General features: G+C 33.1%; 3 protein-coding genes across 6 annotated transcripts in view; 2 read left to right on the top strand and 1 right to left on the bottom strand.

The window, feature by feature from the left end:
- LOC106674389 (peripheral plasma membrane protein CASK) overlaps nucleotides 1-2,299 on the top strand; it is a 377,414-nt gene extending 375,115 nt beyond the window's left edge. For both annotated transcript variants that reach the window (XM_024229021.1, XM_024229020.1), the window contains one exon: nucleotides 166-2,299. In XM_024229021.1, the coding sequence (XP_024084789.1) occupies nucleotides 166-345 (180 nt within the window). In that variant the 3' untranslated portion in view covers nucleotides 346-2,299. The remainder of the gene's footprint in view (nucleotides 1-165) is intronic.
- A 5,377-nt stretch (nucleotides 2,300-7,676) lies between these two features.
- LOC106660934 (glutamic acid-rich protein-like) lies at nucleotides 7,677-10,587 on the bottom strand. The gene is made up of 2 exons (XM_014384005.2): nucleotides 8,313-10,587; nucleotides 7,677-8,027 (listed from the first exon to the last, which is right to left on the bottom strand). Exons 1-2 carry the CDS (start codon nucleotides 10,346-10,348, stop codon nucleotides 7,802-7,804), a joined length of 2,262 nt encoding a protein of 753 aa, XP_014239491.1. The 5' UTR covers nucleotides 10,349-10,587; the 3' UTR covers nucleotides 7,677-7,801.
- Nucleotides 10,588-16,859: 6,272 nt separating this feature from the next.
- Nucleotides 16,860-21,428, top strand: LOC106660913. Of its 3 annotated transcripts, none has more exons than XM_014383948.1 (7): nucleotides 16,860-17,004; nucleotides 17,350-17,550; nucleotides 17,623-17,787; nucleotides 17,849-17,983; nucleotides 19,824-19,948; nucleotides 20,017-20,301; nucleotides 21,009-21,428. In XM_014383948.1, the coding sequence occupies exons 2-7, from the start codon at nucleotides 17,446-17,448 to the stop codon at nucleotides 21,232-21,234; spliced, it is 1,041 nt and encodes a 346-aa protein (XP_014239434.1). In that variant the 5' UTR covers nucleotides 16,860-17,004; nucleotides 17,350-17,445; the 3' UTR covers nucleotides 21,235-21,428. The 3 variants fall into 3 exon arrangements, with proteins under 3 accessions (XP_014239434.1, XP_014239435.1, XP_024084796.1); XM_014383949.2 differs by having other exon boundaries at nucleotides 16,864-17,004; nucleotides 17,401-17,550; XM_024229028.1 differs by having other exon boundaries at nucleotides 16,867-17,004; nucleotides 17,398-17,550.
- Nucleotides 21,429-25,917: the final 4,489 nt, after the last annotated feature.

Raw genomic sequence — 25,917 nt, 5'->3', positions numbered from 1 at the left:
TGATCTCAATAAAGATCGAAACGTTGGCACGATAAAGAAAATGTTTTTCTGAAACCTACATCACACCAGACCGCATCTCACGATTTCTAAATAATTAAGTGTAACTTTTGGATTTTACAAAAAATGATATATGTGTATAATTATGTTTGTTACTTTGACTTACAGTTTGATGGAAGCTTAGAGAGGCTTGCAAAAGAATCTGAACTTCTGAGGCAAGCCTACGGTCACTTCTTTGATTTGACGATAGTCAATAATGACATAGACGAGACGATAGCAACATTGGAGAAAGCACTTGACAAAGTGCATTCGACTCCTCAGTGGATCCCTGTCTCCTGGGTCTATTGACACGGTGGGATAGACCATGTTTAAAATGTGGCAGTCAGGGCAGATAAAAATAGTTTTTTTTCTCATTAAAAACTCCAACAGATTTGTAATGTTATAAATACATTAAAAAAACACATTTACCTCATGTTTCATGGATAAGGGTTATCCAACAGCAAGATTGAACTTGCAAATAAATAATTTAAAAAAAGAACATTTTTAAAATTCTATTGTGAATGTGATAAACAAATTGTGGGTATTATCAATTAATGTATCAGACTAAATCAAATTGAAACTAGCTGGGATGAGAGAATCGATTTTAAAAAAGTAATTAATAATTAAAGTCGAAAAGGTGGATTGTAATTAACATATGGCCTATGAATCACTCTACACATTATTTGTATAATGAACGTGTCGTAGGATTTCTTCACATTGGATATGAGATTAGACATTCTGTGATGTTTTGGTGTACCTTCATACATGCAATTTAAACATAAAAAAATTATAACACCTATTTGAAAATTGCTGGAGAAAGGGCTTGTAAAATCTATTTGAACAGGTCTTCAATTATTTCTGGGCCAACTTAAATTGTAAGTAAATTTTTAAAAAAATTTATATATACCAAAATCTTTATTAAACTTTATGATCTTGTAATGAAAAAGCTCATTCAATATTTTACGTGGAAAATGGTGTAGAGGTATTAGTTTATAACACTTTTAATAATTGTAGACATCATCATCATCACAGTAAAAGTTATGATTTTTTTGTCTTAACTATCATATTTAATTTTTAAACTATGAGGGGTACTACAGTAATGTTACAGTAAGGGTCAGCATATTTCAGTGAATTAAAATTTTAAAATGAAAATTTTGTGTCATCTTGAATTACGCTGCGTCTTTAACAAACTTCCAGTTGAATGAGTTCAGTTTTGTTTTCTTTGTAAACGAAACTTTTTTAATGGTATATAAGGAAAAACTCAAGTAATATCAGATTACAATTCACTATATGTGTGATATTGTATTGGCCATTGGTCTCTTGTCTTCTTGATTGTTCCCTCTCTGTGAACTTTATAAGCTTAATTATTAAACTGTTTTTTACAATAACAACACAATGTAGAAATCTGTTTTAAATTTGACGGCTTCCTAATGAAATTTTTGTGAAGAAGTGTGGTTTTACATTCATTTTTGTGCACTCGTTCTTAATTCCTAAAAGCATTTTCTCTCATATTTCTATACCCCTCATATTTTTATACATATTTAATATTTGTTTGAAAATTAATCCCTATATTGTTTTATATTGTGGTTTCCCAATTGTAATAAAAGATTTTGCCCAATAAATCATTTTTCCAAACAATTCATAAGTGTTTTACTAGCCAATAGTTGAAAATAGTGCCTACAAACTGGTTTGTGATTTTGAGATGAAGTTATTTGGCAAAATCTTTTTAAGCATGAACTAAATAATTTGTTTTATTTGGAAAAAAATCTAATGTTCATATCATAACAATAGGTCATGTATTAATTAAATTATCTTCTAAGGTTAACACCAAATGAATTTAAATTTGTTTGAAAACTGAACATTTATACTCAGGCATTTACGGCTTGGAAAGAATTCATAAATTTTAAATATAGGACAAGAATTGGATTTTGAAAAATTAGTGTTTTTTGCCTCCAAGCACCATAATACCGTGCTTGAGGATTTTTTGAAAATTTGGTGTGTACAAAATATTTAAAAAAAAAAATTAAAACTGGTCAAATGAAATTTGACTTACAGTGGAATTAGATCTTTAATTTATAGAAAACAAAATACCATTAAAATGTGTGCTCTCTTCACAGAATATTTTACCATGTAAATAGTGAAGTGTAGGGGACAAAGTCTCGTTTCAAAGTAGGGGCCAATATTTTGTGAAAGTTTTAAAAACATTTAAGGGTTAAATAAAAGAAATTGAAATAATTTAAGCACAATTTTAAAAAAAATCATAATGTAATTGTTTTTAATGTGTATGTTTTGTGTAAAACAGCTATTATTTTTATTTTTTGTTAATGTTTTTCTTTCCTAACCCTATTTATTTGTATAGGTTTTAATTATAGAGGTAGTTACCAGAAATGAGGTTTAAAATCAAAATATATTAAGCATACAGTCGTGCAATTAATTTTAATTAATACTTATTTTTGTCGTCAGCCTGTTTTTGTTCCCAATGTTCTGGTGACATGAGCATAAAACATTTATTGATCAAACATGAGTTATCTTGACTACTCCACAGTTAAAATTAGGCAGTTTAATATATAAACAAGTTGATATCAATGTTTTCAATTTTACAACAGCATTTGAAATCAACTGTGTGTATATTGGATTAAAAAATTGTAAATATATCTCTTTCTCTCTTTTTTAATAATGTTGAATTGTAGTAAATGTGTGATAGTATTCTATTTATTCAATTTAACTTTCTGACCTATTGACTCTACTTACATTAAATGTAAGTTTAAATTTTAAAGGATGGATTCTTGTAAAAACCTCACAATGAGTTATTAATAATTTTATAAATCTATGGTAGGTAATGCATTAATATTCTCTATCACACAAAATATAATTTGTTTTTCCTGTATTATTGTTGTTTACAATTTTATACATTTCAATGTTTTAATGTTACATTTATTGTGTAAATATATATTATAACATTTACCACTATTTTAGGGTTTAATAAATTCTCTATTTTTGCTCATTGTGCTGAAGGTTTAAACTCCAATGACCAACAAAATCAATTTCATGCTAGTTTGTTCGGTTACACTGTTGTCACAGTTTAGCAGGTTATTCTATTTTTAAATTTGATTTTAATGCAAATTAAAGTGCCTCAGTTTCTGGTCTTCTGAGCTGTAGATATAAAGCTGGGTTCGGCTCAAAGTCGTATGCATTGCCCTAATATAAAGACTTATTTTTATCCATGCTCACAATACCAAAAACTACTTTTTTCTTAAAACTATTAAGATTGTGATATATGCACTGCTTTAAAAAGCTTATATTCATTGTGATTTAAGATTATTTTTGTTCGATTAAACACAGTAGCAATTGTTTTTTATAGATAGTTCGATAGTCAATGATGCTTCTTCTCATACTGTAAATTGTGACAACAGGGGAAAAGTAACAAATTCATTCAACAGGTCAATTGTGGAGTATTGACTATGTTTTTAGCTCAGAAATCACCAGAAGAACGTCAAAATGTTGAATTTTATTTTTGACCCTCAAGGCAGACAATCCCCTTGAAACTAAACTAACATTTGTATTTGAAATAGAAATGTATGAGCCATTTGTTTTGAAAACAGAGACAACAGTACATTTGTTAAATATTTGTGAATATAACAAAAACACTATGGAAAAAATTTGTCGCAAACTACATATAAAAGATTAAATGTAGGCATTTTAGAAATTTACAAAAGTATATGTATTGTTTTTGAAAGAAACTCATACTGTTAGCTGGAAATTAGATCATACAAACAAAAAATAAAAGGTTTTTTTTTATATTTTGATCCTTGTATAAAACTCCATTTGAGGAAATAATGTATAATGGAAAAAATTATGTACATTGTGTCTGTTACATAGAGCTCATATCTTGTGAAGAGAAAAACCTGAGATTGACTGTACAATCCACACTCAAAATATAAATATATACATAAAATTATATATTAAGATTTTTTGAAAATATTGTTATAGATATTAAATAAATTTATAACCTAATGTAACAAATGTTCTTGTTTTAATAGCAATAATGTCAGATATGTAATATAAAAATTATATTATTCCATAAAAACACTGACTTTTTTTTTAAACTTTTATTAATAACCAAGTTATTCTAAACAATCCCTTCCTAATGCAATAATATATTTTGTTTTATTTTATTTATTTACAGTCCAAACCAAGGTCAGGTACCCAAGCATAGGACAGTCAAGCAGCACAACAAATATAACAATTAAACAATCATTATGATGTAAAATACTAAAAAGGATATAAAAATAATAGCAGTAAAAATAACAGCAAAGCGCTTACACTTTTAACAAAAAATCAATATTAAAAATAGATTAATAAATAACACAACAAAAGTAATAAATAAACCCTCAATTACATTTTAAAGCACGTTTAATTTTTTTTTTTTTAAAGATCTGAAGAGACGAGGAGAAGGAAAGCACTGATAGCGAATTTATTTAAGTAATGCACAGCTGTGGAGATTGAAGATTGTAACCCGTATTTGGTCTTGTGCCGTGAAGTACCAAACAATTCATGGGTCCGTAGTTGACGTTGGGGAACCCTAAAGTCAATACAAGATAATATCTCCGGGGAATCGATAAAATTATTTAGGATCTTCCACAGAAACACAACGGAAGCCAAAACTTCTATCCTCCAGAGAATCCAGGCCTACGAGAGCCTGGCTCATAGGAGCAATGATGGTAGTTCCTGTGATTGCATAATTTGTAATACAGGTATTTTGTGGCCTTTCTCTGTACCCTTTCTATCATGTAAGACCCATCTAAAGAACTCGGCGACCAAACAACACTGGCATACTCTAGGTGACTGCGCACCAGAGATTGATAAAGTAATTTTATTGCAAAAGGGTTCTTAAAGTCAGCAGTTTGCCTGAGTACGAATCCTAAATTTTTAAAGGATTTATTTCTAATGGCATGGATATGGCCCCGAAAATCACAATTCTTATTAAAAATAACCCCGAGATCCGAGGTAGTATCTACTTCGTCAATGTGATAACCTTCGATATTATAAACGAATTGGTCGTGATCATGAATTATTTTTTTCTTGCTGAACTTCAAAATCTTACATTTATTTTCGTTTAATTTCAAATTTAAGGGGCCGCGGTAGCCGAGAGGTTAGTGTGAGAAACTCTCGGCTCATAGATCCCGCGGTCATGGGTTCGATTCACACCGTCGCCTCTGGCCTTTTTTTCAAGCTCCCTTTCCCCCCCCCCAAAAAAAAAAAAAAACAAATATGCATGCATAATAACATTGTCTTTGGCTAATATGCTCAGAACATAAAGCCATTAAAAAAAAAAAATTCAAATTATTATGGTTACACCAAAGCCAAAAGCGATTCAAGTCATTTTGCAAGAGAATACAATCATTCAACGATTCGACAGAGCGATAAATTTTCATATCGTCTGCTAACAATGAAAATAAAGAATTAATGAGAGCAGAGTCGACTTCATTAAAAAATAAAAGGTAAAAATAAAAATAAAGGTAAAAAATAAAATATTGTTAGTTGATGGGTAGGAAATAAATTGTATTAGAAATTATGAATGAAGTGGGTGTGGAGTTCAATCCTTTTTAACAAGTTGGTACAGTAAGTACTGTGAGTAGGAACCATCTTTTTAAAAAGAATAAATTGTATTTTCCACTATAGGCGTTTATTTCGTCAAACGCATTCTAATTATACACAGGTAATTACATAATTAAAGGGAGGTTGGTGTCCGAGTGGATCGAGGTCACGATAGCTCAAGTGGTAGAGCAGCGGCGGATCTAGCCAAAGATTCGTGGGTTCAAATCCCACTTGTGCCATTGACTTTTTTATCTCAACTAAAAACCTTAATTAATTGTAATATATTAATTGGTCAAGCGGACCACGAAATTAGTGAATTTAAATACATACTTAAATTTGAGCTAATAATAAAGAATATACCAAAATATAATTGTAATACTTAGAACTGCTTTAAATTTCCAAACCTTTTTTTTTAATAAATAGTTTGACGGTTTGTTACATAGTTGTAAGTTTAAAAGTGGATATCTGGAAATAAACACCTATTGTGGAAAAGACAATTTATTTCCTACCCACCAACTTATTATGGAGTTCTACAAAATTAGGATGGACACTGTCAAAAAATAATGTAATAACATATTCAGAATCAAATTCTGAGAGTGGTGGGAACGGTGCCGTCGTGTGCGGACATGCTAACATGCTCTCTGTTGGCTTTGGCATTTTCAAGTGGAAAAATTGATCTCTGTGAGCAAAAATTAGCAGAGGTCTTTCCTAGAGACTCCTCTCTAACTGGAGTGGATTACATAGCTTTATTTCCCACAGTCAGTCCTTTAATTGTGAAATTATTCAATTTCTTAAACTTGTATCTTTGCCATGCCAACTGTGGAACCGGTACAAGGGTCTGTCTGGTAACATCCTGGGTTCAGGGCAGTGACACTGGCTACCAAAAACAAAACAAGCAACCCGTCTTGACCATGGATAAGACCAGGAGATAGGAGGTGTCAGCTGACTTTATGTCAACATTCATATCTCCAATACTACCATTACTGCCTGACACAATTTCTGCTCCACCACATCTACGAACCACATAATGCAAACGACGCATATAATATAATGTTAGCAAAATAAACAAACACAATATTGTCACAGCCTCAACTTCTTTGGTCTTGTGCACAATCTTGACACCCACTGCTTCCAAGGCCTTACCATCCGAGGTGCCCATCCTAATGCCACTCCTGGCTGTGGCATGACATAAGACTGACATATATCGGTGACAGTAAGTTGAATAGAGGGTCAAACAGAAGTGAAAATTGGGAAGTTAGTGAGAAGTTATCCGGATTCAGTTCAGCATGAGATCAGCTGTTTGAGACTGAAGTATGAGTCCTGTTGGACTGTTGGAGTTCGTCACCAAAGGATGTCTCCAGCAGCCTGCCACCTGCAAGATTGACAACGCAGCATATCTTTACTGCCATGCATGAAGATGTACACTGAGAAATAAAGCGATTGTAGGCCAGTGGAGCCACCCCTTAAAATGATTCAATTATTAAACTAATCCATTTTTCCCATACATAACTATTCTACTTCTTTGAGGAATATCCCAGGGCACAGAGGAAAGAGATCTGTACTACAATATAAAGATAAGCTTACAACAATATCAACTTACACCTTGAATAAGTAAACAACTAACTTCTAATGAGAATCTAAAAATTAAAAGGTAACAAATTTTTAGTTCTAACTAAAAATTAGCCTCCCCATGGCTAGATGTAGTAACACAAAGCAAAACAAGAAAAAATTAGTTGAATGGTTGGGATCTGACGGACCTCTAAACTAGCCACCATGTGACATTAATTTTTATTTTGGTGCTTAATTATATTTTAGTTAGCACAGCCAGGATGGTGAAAAGTATAGGACAAATAAGTCAAATTAATTATTTTTACCTGCCTTCAAAAATAAATGGCCTAACAAAAATGAATTACTAAAACTATCCATAACAGAAAACAAGAAAGGTAATGAAAATAAGAATATTTAAAATCACCATTTTCTTTAAACTGATTCAATATAATTTTATGTAAATTACTTTAAAATAACATCATTTTTCATATGTTATCAGCTTGTATAATCATTTACTATTTTTTTTTTAAATTAGCGCATACAATTTTACTGAGTTTACAAAGTAGTTGAAGAATCATTACTAGGATTTGCTAAGTTCAAAACCTCAAGAGATATGTGGCTACATGGTTCGTCCTGCTAGAAGGTTTTCCACTTTCTCTCTTTCCCTGAATTTCAACGGATCAACGAATCTATGGGGCACACGGATGCCGATGATAAACTGTCGTGCCAGCTGGACTCCTCCAAATGCAAACGGGTGCCTCCGTTGTAGTGAAAGGAGTTCATTTCTGAAGAGTTTCTTGTAATTGCTGAGTCTCGCCTTGATTCGGTCCGAACATACCAATGTACTAAAAAATAAAACCATATGTTTATTATAAAACTGAGTTATTTCATATTTACATTTCTATGGTTTTTTAAATTTATTATATTCAATAATTTGATTTATATAAACCAAAATCCTATTACTAATTAGTCTCAATGATTTTTTTTTTTTTTTTTTTTTGAAATTACAATTACATTCTTAGTGAGGTAAAGTTGTAGAAACCTGGGGTACGGGCCTACTCAGGCTTTTAACCCCTCGGGTCCTGGTCGCCCGCCCTGTGTAATATATAAAGTTGTAGAAATAAACTTACTAAGGACGTTTGAGATCTGTGTAACTGGGAAAAATGGAAGCGTCTGATGCAAATAATTCTGGATAGGCTGGGTTAAAGTAACGAGCTTTTGGACTAATCTGTTGAACATTTGTGATCTGTAGGTCAGCTTTTGAAGGTGTTTCTTCTTCTTCTATGTTTTCTTCGTCTACTGTACTGTCTGTTTTTGTGTCACTCAGTTTTCTGACATCACCTTCATCCATAAGCTCTTCCATGCCACTGACTTCAATGTCTCCTTCTTCAAATGTTGCTAAAGTTTCATCATCCCCTTTCATTTTTGCCGACAATTCTTCATCAATTGAAAACAACACTTCATCTTGTTCTTCTTGTTCTTCTTCTTCTAATAAAACCAATTCATCCTCTTCCTCTTCCACCTCCTCTTCGACTTCTTCTTTATGAGACTGTTTACTTTCATCTTTAGTTTCTTTTCCTTCCCATTTCATATCCTTAAACTCCTCATCTTCTCCAAATAGTGTCTCATTTTCTTGTTCAAGACTTTCAAGATAATCTTCAAATTCAGCATCATAGACTTCACTCTCTTCTTCCCCGAGTTCTAATTCCTTTTGCATAGAATCTTCCATTAACTTCTGCCAGTAGGATGGGTCTTTAAGTTTAGCTAACTTTTCTATTCGTATTTGCAACTTTTCTTGGAATGCAGCTTCCTTTTTTTCTTTTTCTGCTTTCTTTTTTTGCTTCCTTTTAAACTCTGTGTATGTATCTACTTCCTTAAGTTGGCTGGAATGATCAGACTCTTTATTTCGTTTTTCATCTAAATACAAGAATTGCAAAGAGTCGTCACTGTCTTTAGCTTCAAATTCTTCCAGATTTTTCCATATATTTTCAACCACCATCTCTTCTTCTATGAGTTCCATCTCATCACGGATAGTATTTTGCCCAACAATGACTGATCTTATATAATCCATCTTCCCCATTTCTACTTCTTCTTCATCTGCTTCATATTCTACCCCTCTCGATTCGACTCCCAAAGGCTTGGTTATGCTATGGCAGCTTGCCCACTCCAACTCTGTTTCTATACTTTTCAATTCCGTTAACGATTGAGCTTCGAGTTCAAGTTCCTGAAATAGTAAACTTTCATCTTCTTCCAACCTTTCTTCATCTAACGAACCTTCTGATTCATGTTCGAACTCGACTTCCACAAATGCATCCGGCTCAATATCTATTTTGCGTTTGATTTCAATATGTTCTTTCTCAGATGTCGCAGGTGGCTTTTTACGCTTAGCTTTGCCTCGAATACGAGAAGCCAAACCTCCTAACGTGTTGCGGCTTTGCAAATTTTTAATAAGATTGTGGTAGTAAGCACTTTTTATGGGCTCCTTTTTGAACATGTCTACATACTTCATGTCCATGACTTTTCTTTGGGCTTTATGAAGATCAATTAATTCTTTTCTGGTTAACGGTTTTGAATCTTTCAAGTTTGTACTCTCCCTTGCGGACATTCTGTATTTTAACTGTTTATCCTTTGGCTTTGTTTTGGATGTGACTTTTTGTATACTCACTCGAGATTCTTCACCATCCAATTGAATTTCACCTATCAATTCCTTCCAATCTCGTTCAATACTGTCATCTATAAGATGTTTACCAACGAACTTGAACCAAATTGCTTTCATTTCTTCATGAGTACGTTTCTCCAGCTCTTTTTTCACAAAAGAAAAAGGAATTTCTTCTTCTTCTTGTTTTGGCTTTTGGTGGATCCCATCCGATTGGTATCGTGATTTGTAAGATCTTCTCTTAGAATCGGTCGTTCTCCTAGATGAGGATCTATGATGTATCAGTTCAGCACTCTCTTCTGGTTCTTCCGTCGCTTCTTTCTCATTTTCTTTCCCCTTGTCTGTGCCTTTGCCACGTTCTTCGCGTTCTTTAATTTTCAGAAGCTTTTCAAACACCCTCACCATCGGATCAACGACCCTTGCCACGGTATCTCCATAAGTGACATACGTCGGTGGAGCTTGTACTTTGGCGTACGATAAAGTTTGGTTACTTTCATCGTGATCCTCCATCGTGTTGAGGAAGTCTTGCAACAAACCAAGTTACAACAAACCCAGCACCCCCAGCAACGAATAAATAACTTGTCTAACCACTGAAATTAAATAGTAACGACTTCTGTTGACAGTTTACACGATTACTTTTTCGGATAACTAAAAATATATCAGTAACTTTTAAAAGGGATGCCTATTCTATAAAAATGCTAAGTTATTTAATTTCTAAACTAAACCAAATCTAAACATATGTACCGACATGTACAATACCTATTTATAAAACAAAATATTTTTTTAATGTTTTATTAGAAAGATTTTTTTATTTAATGTAATTTTCGTGCTTTTTATTTTGAGAATGTGAACGAAACTACAACTACATCGCTTCGAAATTGTGAAAAAATTATCTTTACAATATTAAAAACCGTGTTATTCCTAATTAAAAATACATAAACTGAAAAAAATATTTAAGAAAAAAGAAAAACTATTATCTTTGTAGAGTAAATTTTATGTATGTAAACAACGCCATTGTTAAAAAATGGCTGACATGCTGGTAACATGCTGGGCGTATTTAATGGGATATTTCAAACTGATAGTTTGTATTTTTTGTATTATAGCTTGTTTTTCGTTTGTTTTTATTTGCTAAGCTTTACCCACTGGCTATGTCAAATTTGTTGTTGTGGGTGACCTTAATGCCAGGGTAAGTATATTGCAAGATTTACCAGAAGACTAAAACAAGATGACTCAATTTATTAATCGCTTAAGAAAAACAAAGACAAAGTAGTTAACAGTCACGGGAAAAAAAATTTCTTGAACTCTGTGAAAACCATGACCTGGTTATCTTGAACGGGAGGGTGCCCCCTGTTGCAGGAGGGGAACTTTCATTTAAAGGAGTCATGGGAACATCAGTGATTGACTACTGTTGTGCTTCACTTGGTGTGTTGACAAAAATAAGTGAGTTTATTTGCTCCTTATGCAACTCAAAAGTATAGGAATATGTTTTTCACTTTGTAGCTGAGTGCTCGATTTTGTCAAAATATCGCCTTCTACATCTTCTGCCTTTCCCGCGTTGTATTTGTCCAGACCTTGAACGAAATAAGGAATTGTAAAGCCCTAATAGAAATGGTGAATGATAGGTGAGTGCTGTGTGCAATCCTTTTTTTAAAAACAATTAGCAAAAAACAGGTATCTAGAAATGTTTATTGATAGGTTGCTAGTTAAAAGAATAAAAAAAGTAACTTTACAAGAATCAACAATAGGACGCAGCCACCCCACCAAAAATGAATCATTAGGTTTCCGTTGTTTGTCATACATTGGTGAATTATCGGAAAAAGTTAGTAAAATTTTTAAACAAGAAGGTTTTAGAATAGCTTTTAGAAGTACGGGTTCACTTAAAAACATCCTCTCAAAACTTAACGACAAGGTAGACAACTTGACAAAAAGCGGGTTTTACAAACTCAATAATTGTAATGATTGTGATATTAAATATATAGGACAAAGCGGTAGAGAAATAAAAACGAGAGTAAAAGAACACTTGCCTAAATCGAGCAAATTTTCGTAATTTAAGGATCATCTAAAAGAAACAAAAGATAATTTCAATTCAAATTTAAATACAACAGTGTTACATAGTTTCAACAAAGGGAGAGAACTAGATTGGTTTGAGATATTTGAAATTAAAAAATGTAAAATTGAACATGGAGATAAATAAATTAATAATGTAATAGTGGGGGCGTCGGTGGCTGCACGGTTTAGGCGTTGACACGGCGCTCATCACTGCAAGGTAAAGGTCCTGGGTTCGAATCCAGCAGCCCTGCATACGAACCCGACATACTTACAAATGGGCTTTTTTTTTAAACACCGGCACCCTGAGGGTTTGTATGACCTCTGCTGTGAACCCTCGTAAAAAAATTTAAAAAAAATATATATATAATAGATTTTGATCTACCTCCCATTTTAAATGTGTACATATATAATATTAAATGTCCAAATAATTAAATTAATTATTTTAATTGTTATTATTTTTATAATAATTTAATAATATTAAGGTATTATTCTAATTTTTTATCTTTTAACTTTAATCACTAATTTATAATTAATTTCTTACAGTATTTACCATTATAATATTTACTTGTGTTATAATTCCCGCTTTTTACACGTTCAAATTGAGCGCCATTAAGTGAAAAAAGGATTGTAAAGCCCTTGCACAGGGGCGTCGGTGGCCGCAACGGTTTAGGCGTTGACACGGCGCACATCACTGTAAGGTGAAGGTCCCGGGTTCGAATCCAGCGGCCCTGCATTCGAACCCGACATACTTACAAATGGGCTTTTTTTTTTCAAAAACACCGACACCCCGAGGTGTATAACCTCTGCTGTTGCGAATGCACACTAAGCTCGCGATGCCTGGCAATATAGGTGTCAACTGATTCAGCAGTTCGATTGGTGAAAGCTTTTCAAGGAAACAGAAAAAAATGTAAATATATAATTCTATGTATCTGTATAAAATGAATACTAGTATTAAGTGATAATTTTCATTTGATTTGTTTTCACTTTTATCTTTCATTTTAGTTAACTCTCGACAGACGGGTTGTTATCCATGTCATATTGTGCTTTTTTTATATATCTGATTATTGTATAAAATCTAAAGTATTTAAAAAATAAAACAGGTAGTTTGCCGTCGTGTTTTAAAGAACCGTTCATTTTTCCCCTCTTTAATTTTTTAAAGAAAGACCTTTCGTAATGATGTGGTTAATGAGCAAACTGTATGATGGTCTCATATTGAACAAATTATAAGTTTGGGCTAGCCAAGGTGTTCTATGTGAATTTCAAGCAGGATTTAGATCTAATTAATCCAAAATCTCCAAAACCTGGGGAAACACAACAACCTGATGATATCTTGGGTGCCAGGGCACAGGGGAATTTTGGGTAACGAGAAAGCAGACAGACTGGCGAGAGGAGGATCTGCAAGACCATACATAGCCCTGAACCTATTCTTGGGATAACAAGGACAAATATAGAATCCTCCATCGCAGAATGGATCCAAGCAAAACAAAAGGAGAAGTGGATAAACTCTAGCGGTGCTAGACATAGTAAACTTAAGATGAAACAACCCTCACCGAGACTGGCAAAAGCACTGCTGCAATTGGAGAGGACCAAACTCAGAGATAAGATTACTAACCGGTCACTGGCATCTGAGAAAACATCTACCCAACATGGGTATATACAGCGATGGTCCCATTTGCAGATTATGTAATGAGGAGGAGGAAACAGCCACTTATATCATTTTCGAATACGAAGCAACAACTCAATGGAGGTTTAACCTAACGTACGGAAAAAACTTAGGGAATCAAATTGCAGCAGCAACAGTCAATGACCTGATACTTCTAAGAAGAATGATTGAGTCTATTGTCCTTTTCTACCATACCATACCATAGATCTAATTAGTTATTCAATCGTGGATGTAAAACAATGTAAAAATGCTCTACGCTTTTTTATCGACTTTTCCACGACTTTTGACTTTGTAGATAGGCAGTCTATTTTTTTTTAAATCTCCATAATCTGGGTATGTTCCATAAAGATTGTCCGTCCTATTAAGGCTCTACTAACAGGAACTTAGGATATATTTGGTCTAAGGAGCGTTCAGTATAAATGTGGGGGTGAAATAAGTCCTCTGCTCTTCTCTTTATTTTTGATGACATTGAAGATTGTCTAGATGTTGGAGGGATGTGCATCGGCTCTAATGGAATAAAACTCTTGCCTATGCAGCTTCTTACCACCGAGCTAAGTCCTCTGCAGAGAATGATTAATTCCCTTCATTTATACCGCATTACGGAACTGGACTGTTACGAGAAGAAGGAAGTTTGAACTTGACGCTTCTTTTACGATCAATGATCTTTCGTTTCCGTGTGTTAAAAAAGTAAAGTTCTTAGGGCTATGGTTGGATTGGAAGTTACAATGGAAATCCCATATAAATTATACCATCGAGAAAGCTAACAAGTATTTAAACATTCTTCGTGCAGTAACAAGTAAGAAATGGGGCGCAGATCCTTCCTCAGCCCTATTATTCTACAAAGCAACTATTCGCTCGGTCATCGATTATGGTTCCATTTTTTATGGCATAGCAGCCCCTGGTGTATTGAAACGACTAGACTCGATACAAAATAAAGCCATTAGAATTTGCTTAGGGGCGCTAAACTCTACCCCAGTCGATGTCCTGCACAGGGAAGCTAATGAACCCCCGCTATCAATCAGGAGACAATGGCTAGCAGATAAATATGTCCTCAAAACCTATTCCTTACACCACCAACTCTACCAAAAAATCCACAATTTGATGATCGAAGTCCTAACATCCCCTTATTGGATTAAAAAAAAGCCCCAATTATTAGCACCTTAGGGTGGGAATGCCCCAGGTTATTCCAATCAATTCAAGTGAATAAATATCTACCCTTATTCAATCTTGAATTCTTCTCAACAATGCAAAGATCCCGGTTAATTATTCTACCAGATTTCTCCAAATTCCCGCCCAATGAAGTAAACCAAAGATTCCGCGAACTCATCCACAAAAAGTGGCCCAACGCGACTCCCATATTCACAGACGGTTCTAAAATGGTGGAAAATCGGGTGGGGCATACTATGACTCTCTCAATAATAAACATGCATCGTACCGAAATGTATGCAATTCTGTTGGCTCTCGAATACGCGGAATATATTGAACACAATCAGGTATTAATTTGTTCGGATTGTAGGAGTGCCTTGTCCAGCGTCACGACCCCAAATCTTACCAAATCATATGGTACAGAATTGACCGTTAAAATTATAAATAAAATAAATGATCTCCGGTATAAAGGAAAGCAAATTCTATTCTTATGGGTAAGAGGCCACTGTTCATTAAAAGGAAATGAGAAAGCCGACGATTTGGCCAAGTCAGCTACCAAAAAATCAGAGATAGAAAAAGTGATGAAAATATCCCATTACGATGCCATCAATGTTATCAAAAGTAGACCGATTGCACAGTGGCAGAATAGATATAAATCATCAAGCACTGGACAATGGTATAAATCCATCTTTCCGAAAGTCGGATGCGTTCCTTGGTTCACCAAAGAAACGTTTGAAAGGTAAGCCATTGTTAAAATAGGCAGACTACGGTCAAACCACTGCATCTGTAATGCATACTTAGACATGATAGGAAAGAAAGACTGATCTGTATACCGTATGCAACCTAATAGATAATGCGGAACATATAGTATGGCATTGCAAAAAATATGATGAAGAAAGGAAGACTATGTTCGGTGAGATAGACCAGTGCGAAATAGCAAAACCTTATAATTATAAATTCTTAATATGTACAGAAGACTTCGATGTTTATCCCTGGTCCTGGTCGATTTTGTCAAACGAACTCGTTGCAGCTTATAAATAATTTATATTATAATTTATTAATTTATAATAATATAATAATAATAACAAACATGGCTGAAGACAAAAGGTCAATGCAAAAAAAAAATAAATAAATAAATAAAAAAAAAAAAATAATAATAATAAAATAAACAAATCTAAAATCGCGGTGTTCTGAAATGGGAATAGTCTTCAGATATCCCTCGTTTTTGCTAACCGCTAATTTATTCTTTTGCCTCATTCAAAATTTCTTATTTGACCCATAAACTCGAAAAATTTCAGTATTTATTAAATTGTTCAATTCTTGAAAATGAATCGAATTCAAATATTTAACGATAAAATGTCTTCCTTCATTAAGTAGTGACAATAAATTCCACTTTTTATTTATATTTTAAAAATTATTCAGAAATCGTGAGATGCGGTCTGGTGTGATGCAGGTATCAGAAAAACATTTTCTTTATCGTGCCAACGTTTCGATCGTTATTGAGATCATCTTCAGGGCCTGGGATTTACAAACATTGTTTACATTTAACAAATACATTTAAGATGTGGAAAAGTGAATTTATACAATGCAAAAATATTAAAAAAATATAAAATTATTAAAATATATTTTAAAGTTAAAGAATAACGCAGGAAAAAGTTAACGATGAAATACTTTAATATAAAAAATATATAATCTAAAGACAATAATGTATAATTTAAAACAGGTTTTTCCAGAAATAAAACTTATGGTTATGACACAGAAAAAGTCTTTTATTTGCTTACCTTCCACAATTAGTCTAATAAAAATAAAACAGATCCCTAATAAAAAAATAAGGATAAAAAACTAAAAGAAGATAAAATCATTTTCATAAAATCCTTAATCATGGTTTTGAAATTTTCTTCTTTTTGGTTTCACTACTCTTGACTTGTTAAACAAAGCTATACAAAAAAAGTCTCGCGTTTTCTACTACAAGAAGACTAATAATTTAAACAATTGCTATTATAAAAGGGCATTTAATTTTTAGAATTTTGAAATTTTGCTTTCTTTTAATTTACGTTTATAAATGCAATAGTAAAAACATCGGTTTCAAACGTTTTGAACAGAAAAGCTCGTTGAACATATTTCTCTAGGTAATTTTTCACCTGTAGCCCATAATTTTTTTACATACATATGTTTTCAATTTGTTTTAATATTAACCTAGCATTATTAGTAAAAAGTTTTACTGCTGTTTATTCCATTTAAATAATTATGAAAACTCAATTTTATATGAGCAGAATTTCGTCTTGAAAACACATAACCATTATTAACAGTAAGTAAATATAAGTTTATAGATTACTTTGAACTATTTAAAACGAAATTTGCCCCAGAATCTCTTAAATTTATAACTTTATTGCTTTCTTTGATACTGATTTTCTATCGTTTACTTTTTTCTGTCTTAATCCGGTGTTGATTTGGATTATTATGGCGTTTTGACCAATAATGTTTTGTTTTTTTGAAATGAAATTAATTAGAAAAATAAAATATAAAAATGTTTTACTTTTGTTTATTAATATTTTTACACCTGATCAAGCATTAAAAAATATCGAATGTCATTTCCCATTTATGGAGTTTTGTTGTATGACTTTCATTTTCTGATTCCAATCATTTGACCTAGACTTTCTCCGAATTATTTTTTATGAAAAAGCCCCGAATTTTTTAAAAGCAGAAAGTTGCGCAGATTTAAACACAGAGTTAGAAAGGTGTTAGGAGCATGTCGACGGTAGAAAATAATAAGAAAGAGACGACCAACAGGCCGAGGAGTGTTTATACAGCTCATACTATTCCACCCATAGATGATCCTACGTACACGCATCAGGTAAAGCAGATAAAAATAAAATAAATAAAAAATGTAAACTTTGACAAAAAAAATTTTTTGAAATTTTAAAAGATGTTCGATATTCCACCGAGCGAAGGCACCGGTTGGTCTTCATCGATGTTCGGAAGCGCAGGAAGCATCTACAATTCGGCATCTTTGGCGGCACCCATTTGGAGACACCCGAGGGCAAGTAAGCTGTATCCCTACTTCCCCCCTGATGACCCACTATTGTTCCCTGTAAGTATATTGTCAGCGGTCCTTTTTTTTTATAATTTAAAAAAAAAATTAAAAATTACAGTTTGAAAACGACCCGACGGAAGGAATACCTGGAACGGCACTGGCCACTCCGCATGGCACCATCTCCCTCAGACTCAACCACAAAATGAGGGTCGATTTGACCATCGACAGGGCCGTTAGAGTAATTAACTTTAAAGTAAGCAAACAAAAATTGTCATAACTTAAGTAATTATTTTTTAAAAAAAGACGGTCGAGTTTTTATTTAAGTCTTATACAACTTTCTCTTTGTCTATAGAAAGTCGATATTGTACAGCTTATGTAAAACTTAATAACTTAGGGGAATTTGAAGCTTTTTATCACTGGAATGGATACTTTATATTTCGTAATTTCACTGGCCGTCCCTTGATAAAAAAATTATATATTTACATCATCCAAAATTGATGGAAATAATATATTTTTAAAGTTTATATAGGATAACGTGCAAATTCAGCACAATTCCTCCCATATATATCATGGAAAAAAATCTATCCAGCGCGGTAAATATTCCATCGAATATCAGGGTCAAAACTTAACCATATCCTCGAGAAAAAAATTATTCCTGGCTTACTTTCATTTCCATGGGTAAACAACTGTTTTTTAACCATTTTTAAAGTGGCCGGAAAGTAAAAAATGTTGGTATGACTAAAGTGGCAGAACAATCCCAGTTTTAATAGGGAAAGTCATCTGTAATTCTTCTCGACCTTCATATTATCCAAACTTACAGATCTCAACAAGATGTAAAAAAAAAATCTACTTCCTGGCTAAGAATAAATGATTTTGACCAGTATACCAGGGATGAAGGAATTCATCGTAGCATCGTAGAAACAATAAATAAACTTGTTACACTGGAAGGGGTTGGCAAAATTTACTTACAATAGGCAACAAATCTTTTAAACCCTAATATTTATTAGATATTCTTGGTCATATAATCGATTATTTATGTTTATATATATAAATATATATATATAAATTTTTTATGTATCAAGAACCCTTTTCTTTAAAAACCTTATACAAAACTAAAGAAAAAATATAACAATACAATAACTCAACATTAGTAAAAAAATAAAACACTATACTACACATCAATGAAAACAACAATAAAAACTTATAAATAAAACAACATAAAGATTTAATTAAACACCCTGTCTATATAATTATAATGACTAGGAATTATCATAAAAATAAAAAATAAAGCATTACAACTACACACAAAGTAAATTTTTAGCTTTTTAACTAAATAAAATTATTACGCTTTAAGAAACTGATGTTTTAATGAGAAACGTAATTATTAAATAAATCAACAGTATTGCATATGTTGTTACATTCTATCATCATGCGATACATCTGCGAGTAGTGAAAAATTTGTTCCTTTATATTTAATAAAAAATATTTTCTGATTTCTGAGGTGGCGGCAAGAATGTACATAAAATTGAAGTTTACCAAAGATTTCTGGGGAATTTATACAATTTTTAATTAATTTGAAAATATGTGAGGATAGTTTTAAAAAAAACTTTCTTCTGCGATGAAAAATATTGAAGTAAGATTAATAGGAGCATGAGAGGATTTATCATTGTGACAGTTTAATTTAAAATAAAACATACGAAGGAATTTATTTTGAACAGTTTGAAGAAGTTTTATATCAGTGTAGTAGTGAGGATTCCTGATGATTGAGGCATATTCAAGAATAGGTCGAACAAGTGAATTATATAGATGGACATAGCAAGAAGGATTAGCTTTAATTTAGTTAATTTAGCATTTAGCTGCAATTCAGCTGCTGTAGCTGTTGAAGTATTTCCATAATTTTGCTGATTTTTTGAGTATCAAAACATCAGAATCAAAACTACACCATAACCTGAGAAAACAATGTAAAAATATTTTCAGCAGTTTTATCATGAACAATCCTATTATCAATAACAATATTGTAATGAGCATGTATCAATATTGGAGCAATACTTGTTAGTCTAGTTTTCTAATTAAAATAAGTAAATACTTCACAGAATAATATTGTGATTGCAATGAATGCTACTGGCTCTGCATGCGCTTTACTTCATCCGAATGGAAGAGTCCACCAGTATGGAAGCAGAGTTGAAATAATGGCACACGATGCTCGAGGAAACCATAAGTAAGACCTTTAAACTTTTTTTTATTTTTTGTTTTAATATATTTTCTATCAATGAGCTTATGTTGAAGGTTTGCAAAAATGTGGTATAAAGGAGTAAGTTTCACGTCAGACAATTGCGCCCTTGTGTATCTAGTCGACTCAGCAGGCACCCGAACGACTACGGACAACTTTTCTGATTTGACCCAAGACTTCTCGCTTGCAGTCTACTACAGTGAGTCCCGGCATGGCCCAGCCTATATCGGCGATGCTGTTACCATGATCCAGTCTGCCCAGTACTGGGTCACCGACGAAGGTGTCGAAAACTGGATCGTCAACAATGTCAGGATATCTCAAGCACCAGACGGATTAGTCAGGTAGAAAAATATGTTGGCTTTTTTTAAAAAGATGAAGTGCCATTTAGTTGGCTGCTCGTGTTATTATAAATGCACATTTGTATCTCCAGATTAGCAGAGAATAATTGAAAACATGCAAAAATTGGATTTGAACAGTAACAGTACTGACAACATTTATTATATACAATGTAGGGCTTTATCTATTGAATATTTTATTATATAATTTCACAATTTTGATCCAAAATTTTAGGCTTATAGAAATGTTTCAAACTTTCTTAAAAAATTGTTGATATTTTTCTATATTCATCTTCTCAAATGTATGAAACAAAACCATATAGTCACTTACATTATCAGAATACTACATATGTACTAAAAGTGAATCATGGTAGCCGAATTGTTACCATGATAGACTCTCGGCTGTAGACCCCTGCGGTCATGGGTTTGATTCCCGCAGTTGCCATGGCCTTTTTCATGTAACCCTTTCTCCCATTTAAAAACTTAAAAAAACAACTTTAAAAACACATAAAAATAAATTTATTGTAGGGCATTAATTTCAAATCACTCTAACATTGCTATCAATGAAGTAACATAGACATCAATCTTCATAAAAGTTGGAGCGAATGCACAAAACATTATTATAAAAAGCACAATACAAAATATTATTAGCTTCCATTATTAATTTTTTATACATACTTGTCTGTAATTAATGATTTTTAATATTTTTTTAGGGTTGCAAGAAACAGTAACAAATACCATCTGAGGACTTCAGCAACTAATGGGACTGCATCAATGACAACACCATTTTTGCACTGCACTGCTTCAATGGGTACGACATCGCATCTTTTTGTCCGCCGAGGAGAGAGAAGAATGCACTTTGATGGGTCGAGCTTTATTGTGAGGAATGCTGGGCACTCGGCCGGCTTCGACGAAAAAACACAACTTAAAGTATTTTGAGAGAAAGAGGCCAGAAAACACGATGCTTCAACGGATTTCCATAAATATCAGAATAATTTGTTATTTTTTATCACCAAAGTTTACATCTTGTCGGGACGCTTATTATAGTTTTGTATGTCCAGCACTCTGCAAAGCGTAATGTGGGCTCTACAGTGGAAATAAATAATAGCGTATTAATGAGGAAAAAATGAAAAGCAATTTTAATGTAGTTATTGGAATAAGGTTTAAATTTATGTCTTACAACACAAGACAAAAAATTAATTTGTTCAAAAATAAATTATTGTGAGTACAAATTTTCAAAGTAATATCCGACTTAAGATTTTTTGTTCATTGTACCAGATCTCATTTAACTTTAAGATATTTGATATTTCAATGTGTAACAACATTTCCTTTAAAAAGGCTAAAAAATTATTGGTAAAATTCATAGTATACCATTTTAAAACTGAAATATCACAAATGTACATGGTGTTTGTTTTTAAGACTAAAATGCACGGTTTTTTGCAGTAATTTTTATTTTGAAATTGTAAAGAGACATATTTACATTTTGCCTAAACTATTTTTATAAATTATGATTGGTTTAAAAAAAATTCTATCAAATACCTTTCAACTTCTGTGGGTTTGAAAGCCTTTCAATTATAATGTGCAACATTCATTAATTTTTTTATTACATGTTTTTAACTAATAACAATTTTACTACAAAATTCATCCAGGTTTCTATGGGCATATTCTAACTTGACTTCATTAAACATTTCATGATTTATTGAATATACTTTCATTTCTTTAATTCACCAACTGATGGTCTTGATGGAGGTTCCATTTTATACATACCACCAAGGACCAGGACAATTTTTTTTGTCTATCACCCCTCCCAAAAAATTCACTACGGCAACAAGTGCGCAAAATAAAATTTAAATATAATAATTACAAAAACGTTTTTTTACATGAAAATTTTCAGACTTCAGACAGAGCGTGGACATTATTTTATTTGTTCTTTCCTTCAATTAAAAATTATATTAAACAAACAATATAATAGAAAAATAGATGTAATAATTAAATGTGTAGGCATTAAATTATTGGCCCGGAGGACCAAAGTATGTTGGAGACCACTGATAGTCACACTTAATAAATAAAAGTTAAAAAGAGTTAATAAACTGTTCACCTTTGATGTGTCCACATTGAAACTTGCCCTTTCTCGTTGTCACAGTTGGAACTGGGACTGCTTCTAAGTTAAAATCCACCCTATACCTTGGCCAAGGGAGAAAATGGAAAGTTAACCATGCTTGGCAGTCCCGGCACCCAGACTCTTGGATACGATTTTAATTATGTTTTCAAGGGACAAAGCTTCCTGGGTAGGAGGATAGGAAAGGAGACAATTTTATGGAGAGTGGGTGTATTTTGATAGGAGTTAATTTGAAAACAGGTAGGAAGCAAAGAGGGAACCAATTTGGAGGTAGTAGAACAGCAAAGAGTTTATTCTGAAAACAACATTTTTAGACAATCAGAACTGGTTGGAGGCGAGGGTAATTTTTACCGTTGTCAGGCTTAGTGCCAGTTTTCAGATATTGGGGCTAGAGGATTATTTCAAAAATTGAGTTGTAACTTAAGCATCAGCACAACTTAGTAAAAGTGCAAAATTAAGTCTTGTTGAATTTGTTTTCTGATTCAGAGCTTTAATTTGAAAGCCACTTCAACTATAATAAAACATTTCATCTTAGCCAAAATTTTAATAAATAGTTGTTAAATTTGTTAATGTTGGTTTAATTTTTCTCTATATTGCTGACAGGGTATAAAATCAGTTAATATGGAGAGGAAAATTAGGGGAAAGAAGAAAAGTACTCCTTTAAAGTGTAAATGTAAGTGTATGTGTTTTAAACTAATTAAAAAGTAACTTCTGTTGAATAAACGCCACGTTTTCTTTTTTGTTTTACCTTTTGAGAACAAATGCTCCACTGTATTCAGTTAAAATACCACAACAATCTATATAGTTTATACGACATTTTATTTTATGTCAAACATATGCTTTAAAAATATAACATCATTTATTCTTTAATTTTCCGTTGCAATTTAAAGAAGAAAAAATCTATGATTTTAACTGTTTTCTTTAGAATCTTGGTAATTTTGTCATATCTTTTGAACTTTTTTTTTACAATACTCATTAGACGTAAAGCGAAATGAAATATTGACATGGATTAACTATGATATATAAAACACTGTAAACTGGAATTCCTGGAGGACTTTTCCAGCAGCCCAAGCCAGTAGTGAATAAAGTTTTAACTACACAAAAGAGGAAGCCATCTAAGCATCTAGAAAAGCAGTGGTGGCAATCAGCATATTAAGAAAAATGGCAAAAGGAGACAGAACAGACTCAAAAAGGGAAAATGTATGCAAACATCCAACTGAAAATGGTGGTCCAAATTGGTGGACCAAGAAAATTTCTGTCTATTAACAGACTTCACCTGGGCCACAACAGTTTGCCTTTATCCATATGAGATCAGAATTCAAGATAGTATGGTGTGCCATTATCCCATGGTTGCTCTTAATCCTGAAAAGGAACATGTGGATCTTTTTTGTCCGCAAGTAGCTCGTGGCCTTATCAGACATTTTGTTTCTCAAGGTTTGAGGCGACCTGTGCTTACAAGGTGTAGAAGACACCCTAATCCATAAGGAACAAGACAATCTTCGTCCCCACTTGCCTGCCCCTTCTGAGGGGGAGAGTCATCTTGTGCACTTTGTCCGGCATTCCAGTCATGCTCCGTAGGTAGAGAAGGCAAATCTGTCTTCCCAGTTGGAGTGGAGGGGCCCTTCCAGCTTCTGGACCTCCAGATATGTTCCAACCACAATTTTAAATGTAATTGCTAACCGCCCCTCAGAGGAAGTTTGTCTTCGGTAGAGGAAGCTGGTCACAGCACCACCGCACCAGCAGGGTCTAAGTACCCATCGGGGGCCTGACCACTAAGCCATTTCAAGTCCTTAATCACGTAATGCATACCTGGGCTTATAACGTTGTGTACGCCCATACTCATAGTTCAGTCAATCATGCACCCTCCCCTGTCTTTGCAGACAGGATCTGGCATGCTGACCCATCTATGTTTCTGATCGCACACCTGCTGTCCACCCTGCTGACTTAAAGCCAACACACGAATCTAGCTTGTGCTTTAAGCAGCCCATAGACGATCAATATTATTGCACAATATTTTGGGTTGTGCAATTTAATTGATCAAGTGTAGACGATATTGAAAGTTTGGGCAATACATTGCATGATTGACAAAAAGTTGAAAATATATTGTGCAACCTGGAAAATATTGCACTGTCTGTTGGCATTATTGCGCAATATCAGTCAGTTTGTGAAGTATCAACAAGTGGAAAATATTGCACAAACTTCAATATCGCCTTCAAACTATTCAAGTTCATTGCACAAACAAAATTTTGTACAATATTATTGAACGTTAAGGGGCAACCGTCAAATTATTGTGCAATCTATATTGTAATAATATTGACTGTCTATGGGCCGCTAAGAGTTTGCCTCACTTTCAAGGCATTAGTTTTTGCCTGGAAACCCCTTTTGTAACCAAGGGTTAGGAGAGGTCTTAACAAAAAATGCCATAGCACAAGGATTGAGAAAGGAGTGCCCGAGAACACACGGCTTACCTTTTCAGGTTGCACCACAGAAATGATGGGGTATGGTTCCTCTGGGTTCATGAGAGAGGTGAGAATGATCTCTAAAGCGTCGAACGAATCAACTGCCTATTCAGACCCCCCCTCACCTAGAGGGATAATTCCGAGATTGTGAGCCCACATTTTCAGGCCGTACAACACATTTTGGATTACAACTGATCATTCTCAGGTACCCTTTTTCACATGATATTCAGAAAAGTGTGTGTGACAGGGTAACTGTGAAAGATCAAGACCCTGTTCTTTTATCCTGTCCCAGACTATAAAAAATCCTGTATTCCACTGTTGTGAAAATTGGCCTTTCCTTGTCTACCAAAAACAGTATAATTATAAAATATATTAACATCCCACAATCTGTCAGGTGGCATGCCCTCTGCGAGGCTGGGTCCGACCATTGGTGGTGCTTTGTACCCAGATAGTGGGGGATGGACTTTTCCATATGATTTGTTTATGATTATAAACTTATACCTATTTATTAATGAGAATAAAATTCATGCAGTGATGGAAAATATTCTGATACGTATAAATGGGCTTTTTTTTCTAAAGAATTACCACCCAGGTGATTAATTTTTCTTGTTGTAAACCCCCATTCAAAAATAAATAAACAATTAATATTAAATAAAATGCAAAATATTTACTTTTTTAAATAATTGAATATAAATATGAACAAGAAGAAGAAAGAGGATTTTTGAAGGATTAAAAGAAAATACATTAATTTAATAGTGTCAGATGTTTATTTTCATTTTTTCATATTATTTTTAAAATTTCTCGATTTAATTTTATTAGGTCAAACAATACAGTCACAAAATGTCCCCTTGTTTTCTATACATGGCTCCAGGATCACAGAAGGGCTTTCCCAATGTTCAAATGACAAAGAAAAAAAATCTCACATTTTTTTAAAAGTTGGATTTTAGAACAATTTAAAAACTAAGGAATTAAGCACTAACATCAACAAGAAAAAAGATAACAAACAAGAAATAAGTACAAAAGCAATCACAAAAATAAAATTTA

Source organism: Cimex lectularius, unplaced genomic scaffold (genome assembly GCF_000648675.2).
Source record: "Cimex lectularius strain Harlan isolate CLEC.00 unplaced genomic scaffold, Clec_2.1 scaffold188, whole genome shotgun sequence".
In the NCBI taxonomy this organism is placed as follows: Eukaryota; Metazoa; Arthropoda; class Insecta; order Hemiptera; family Cimicidae; genus Cimex; species Cimex lectularius.
The sequence above is the reverse complement of the archived record's forward strand: the minus strand, read 5'-3'. Positions and strand labels throughout refer to the sequence as shown.

Coding starts and splice junctions, on each gene's coding strand:
- LOC106660934 (XM_014384005.2), bottom strand. CDS start 10,348: ATGGAGGATCACGATGAAAGTAACCAAACTTTATCGTACGCCAAAGTA. Junction 8,028..8,312: donor ACAGATCTCAAACGTCCTTA/GTAAGTTTATTT, acceptor TTTATTTTTTAG/TACATTGGTATGTTCGGACC.
- LOC106660913 (XM_014383948.1), top strand. CDS start 17,446: ATGTCGACGGTAGAAAATAATAAGAAAGAGACGACCAACAGGCCGAGG. Junction 17,551..17,622: donor ATCCTACGTACACGCATCAG/GTAAAGCAGATA, acceptor AAATTTTAAAAG/ATGTTCGATATTCCACCGAG. Junction 17,788..17,848: donor ATGACCCACTATTGTTCCCT/GTAAGTATATTG, acceptor TAAAAATTACAG/TTTGAAAACGACCCGACGGA.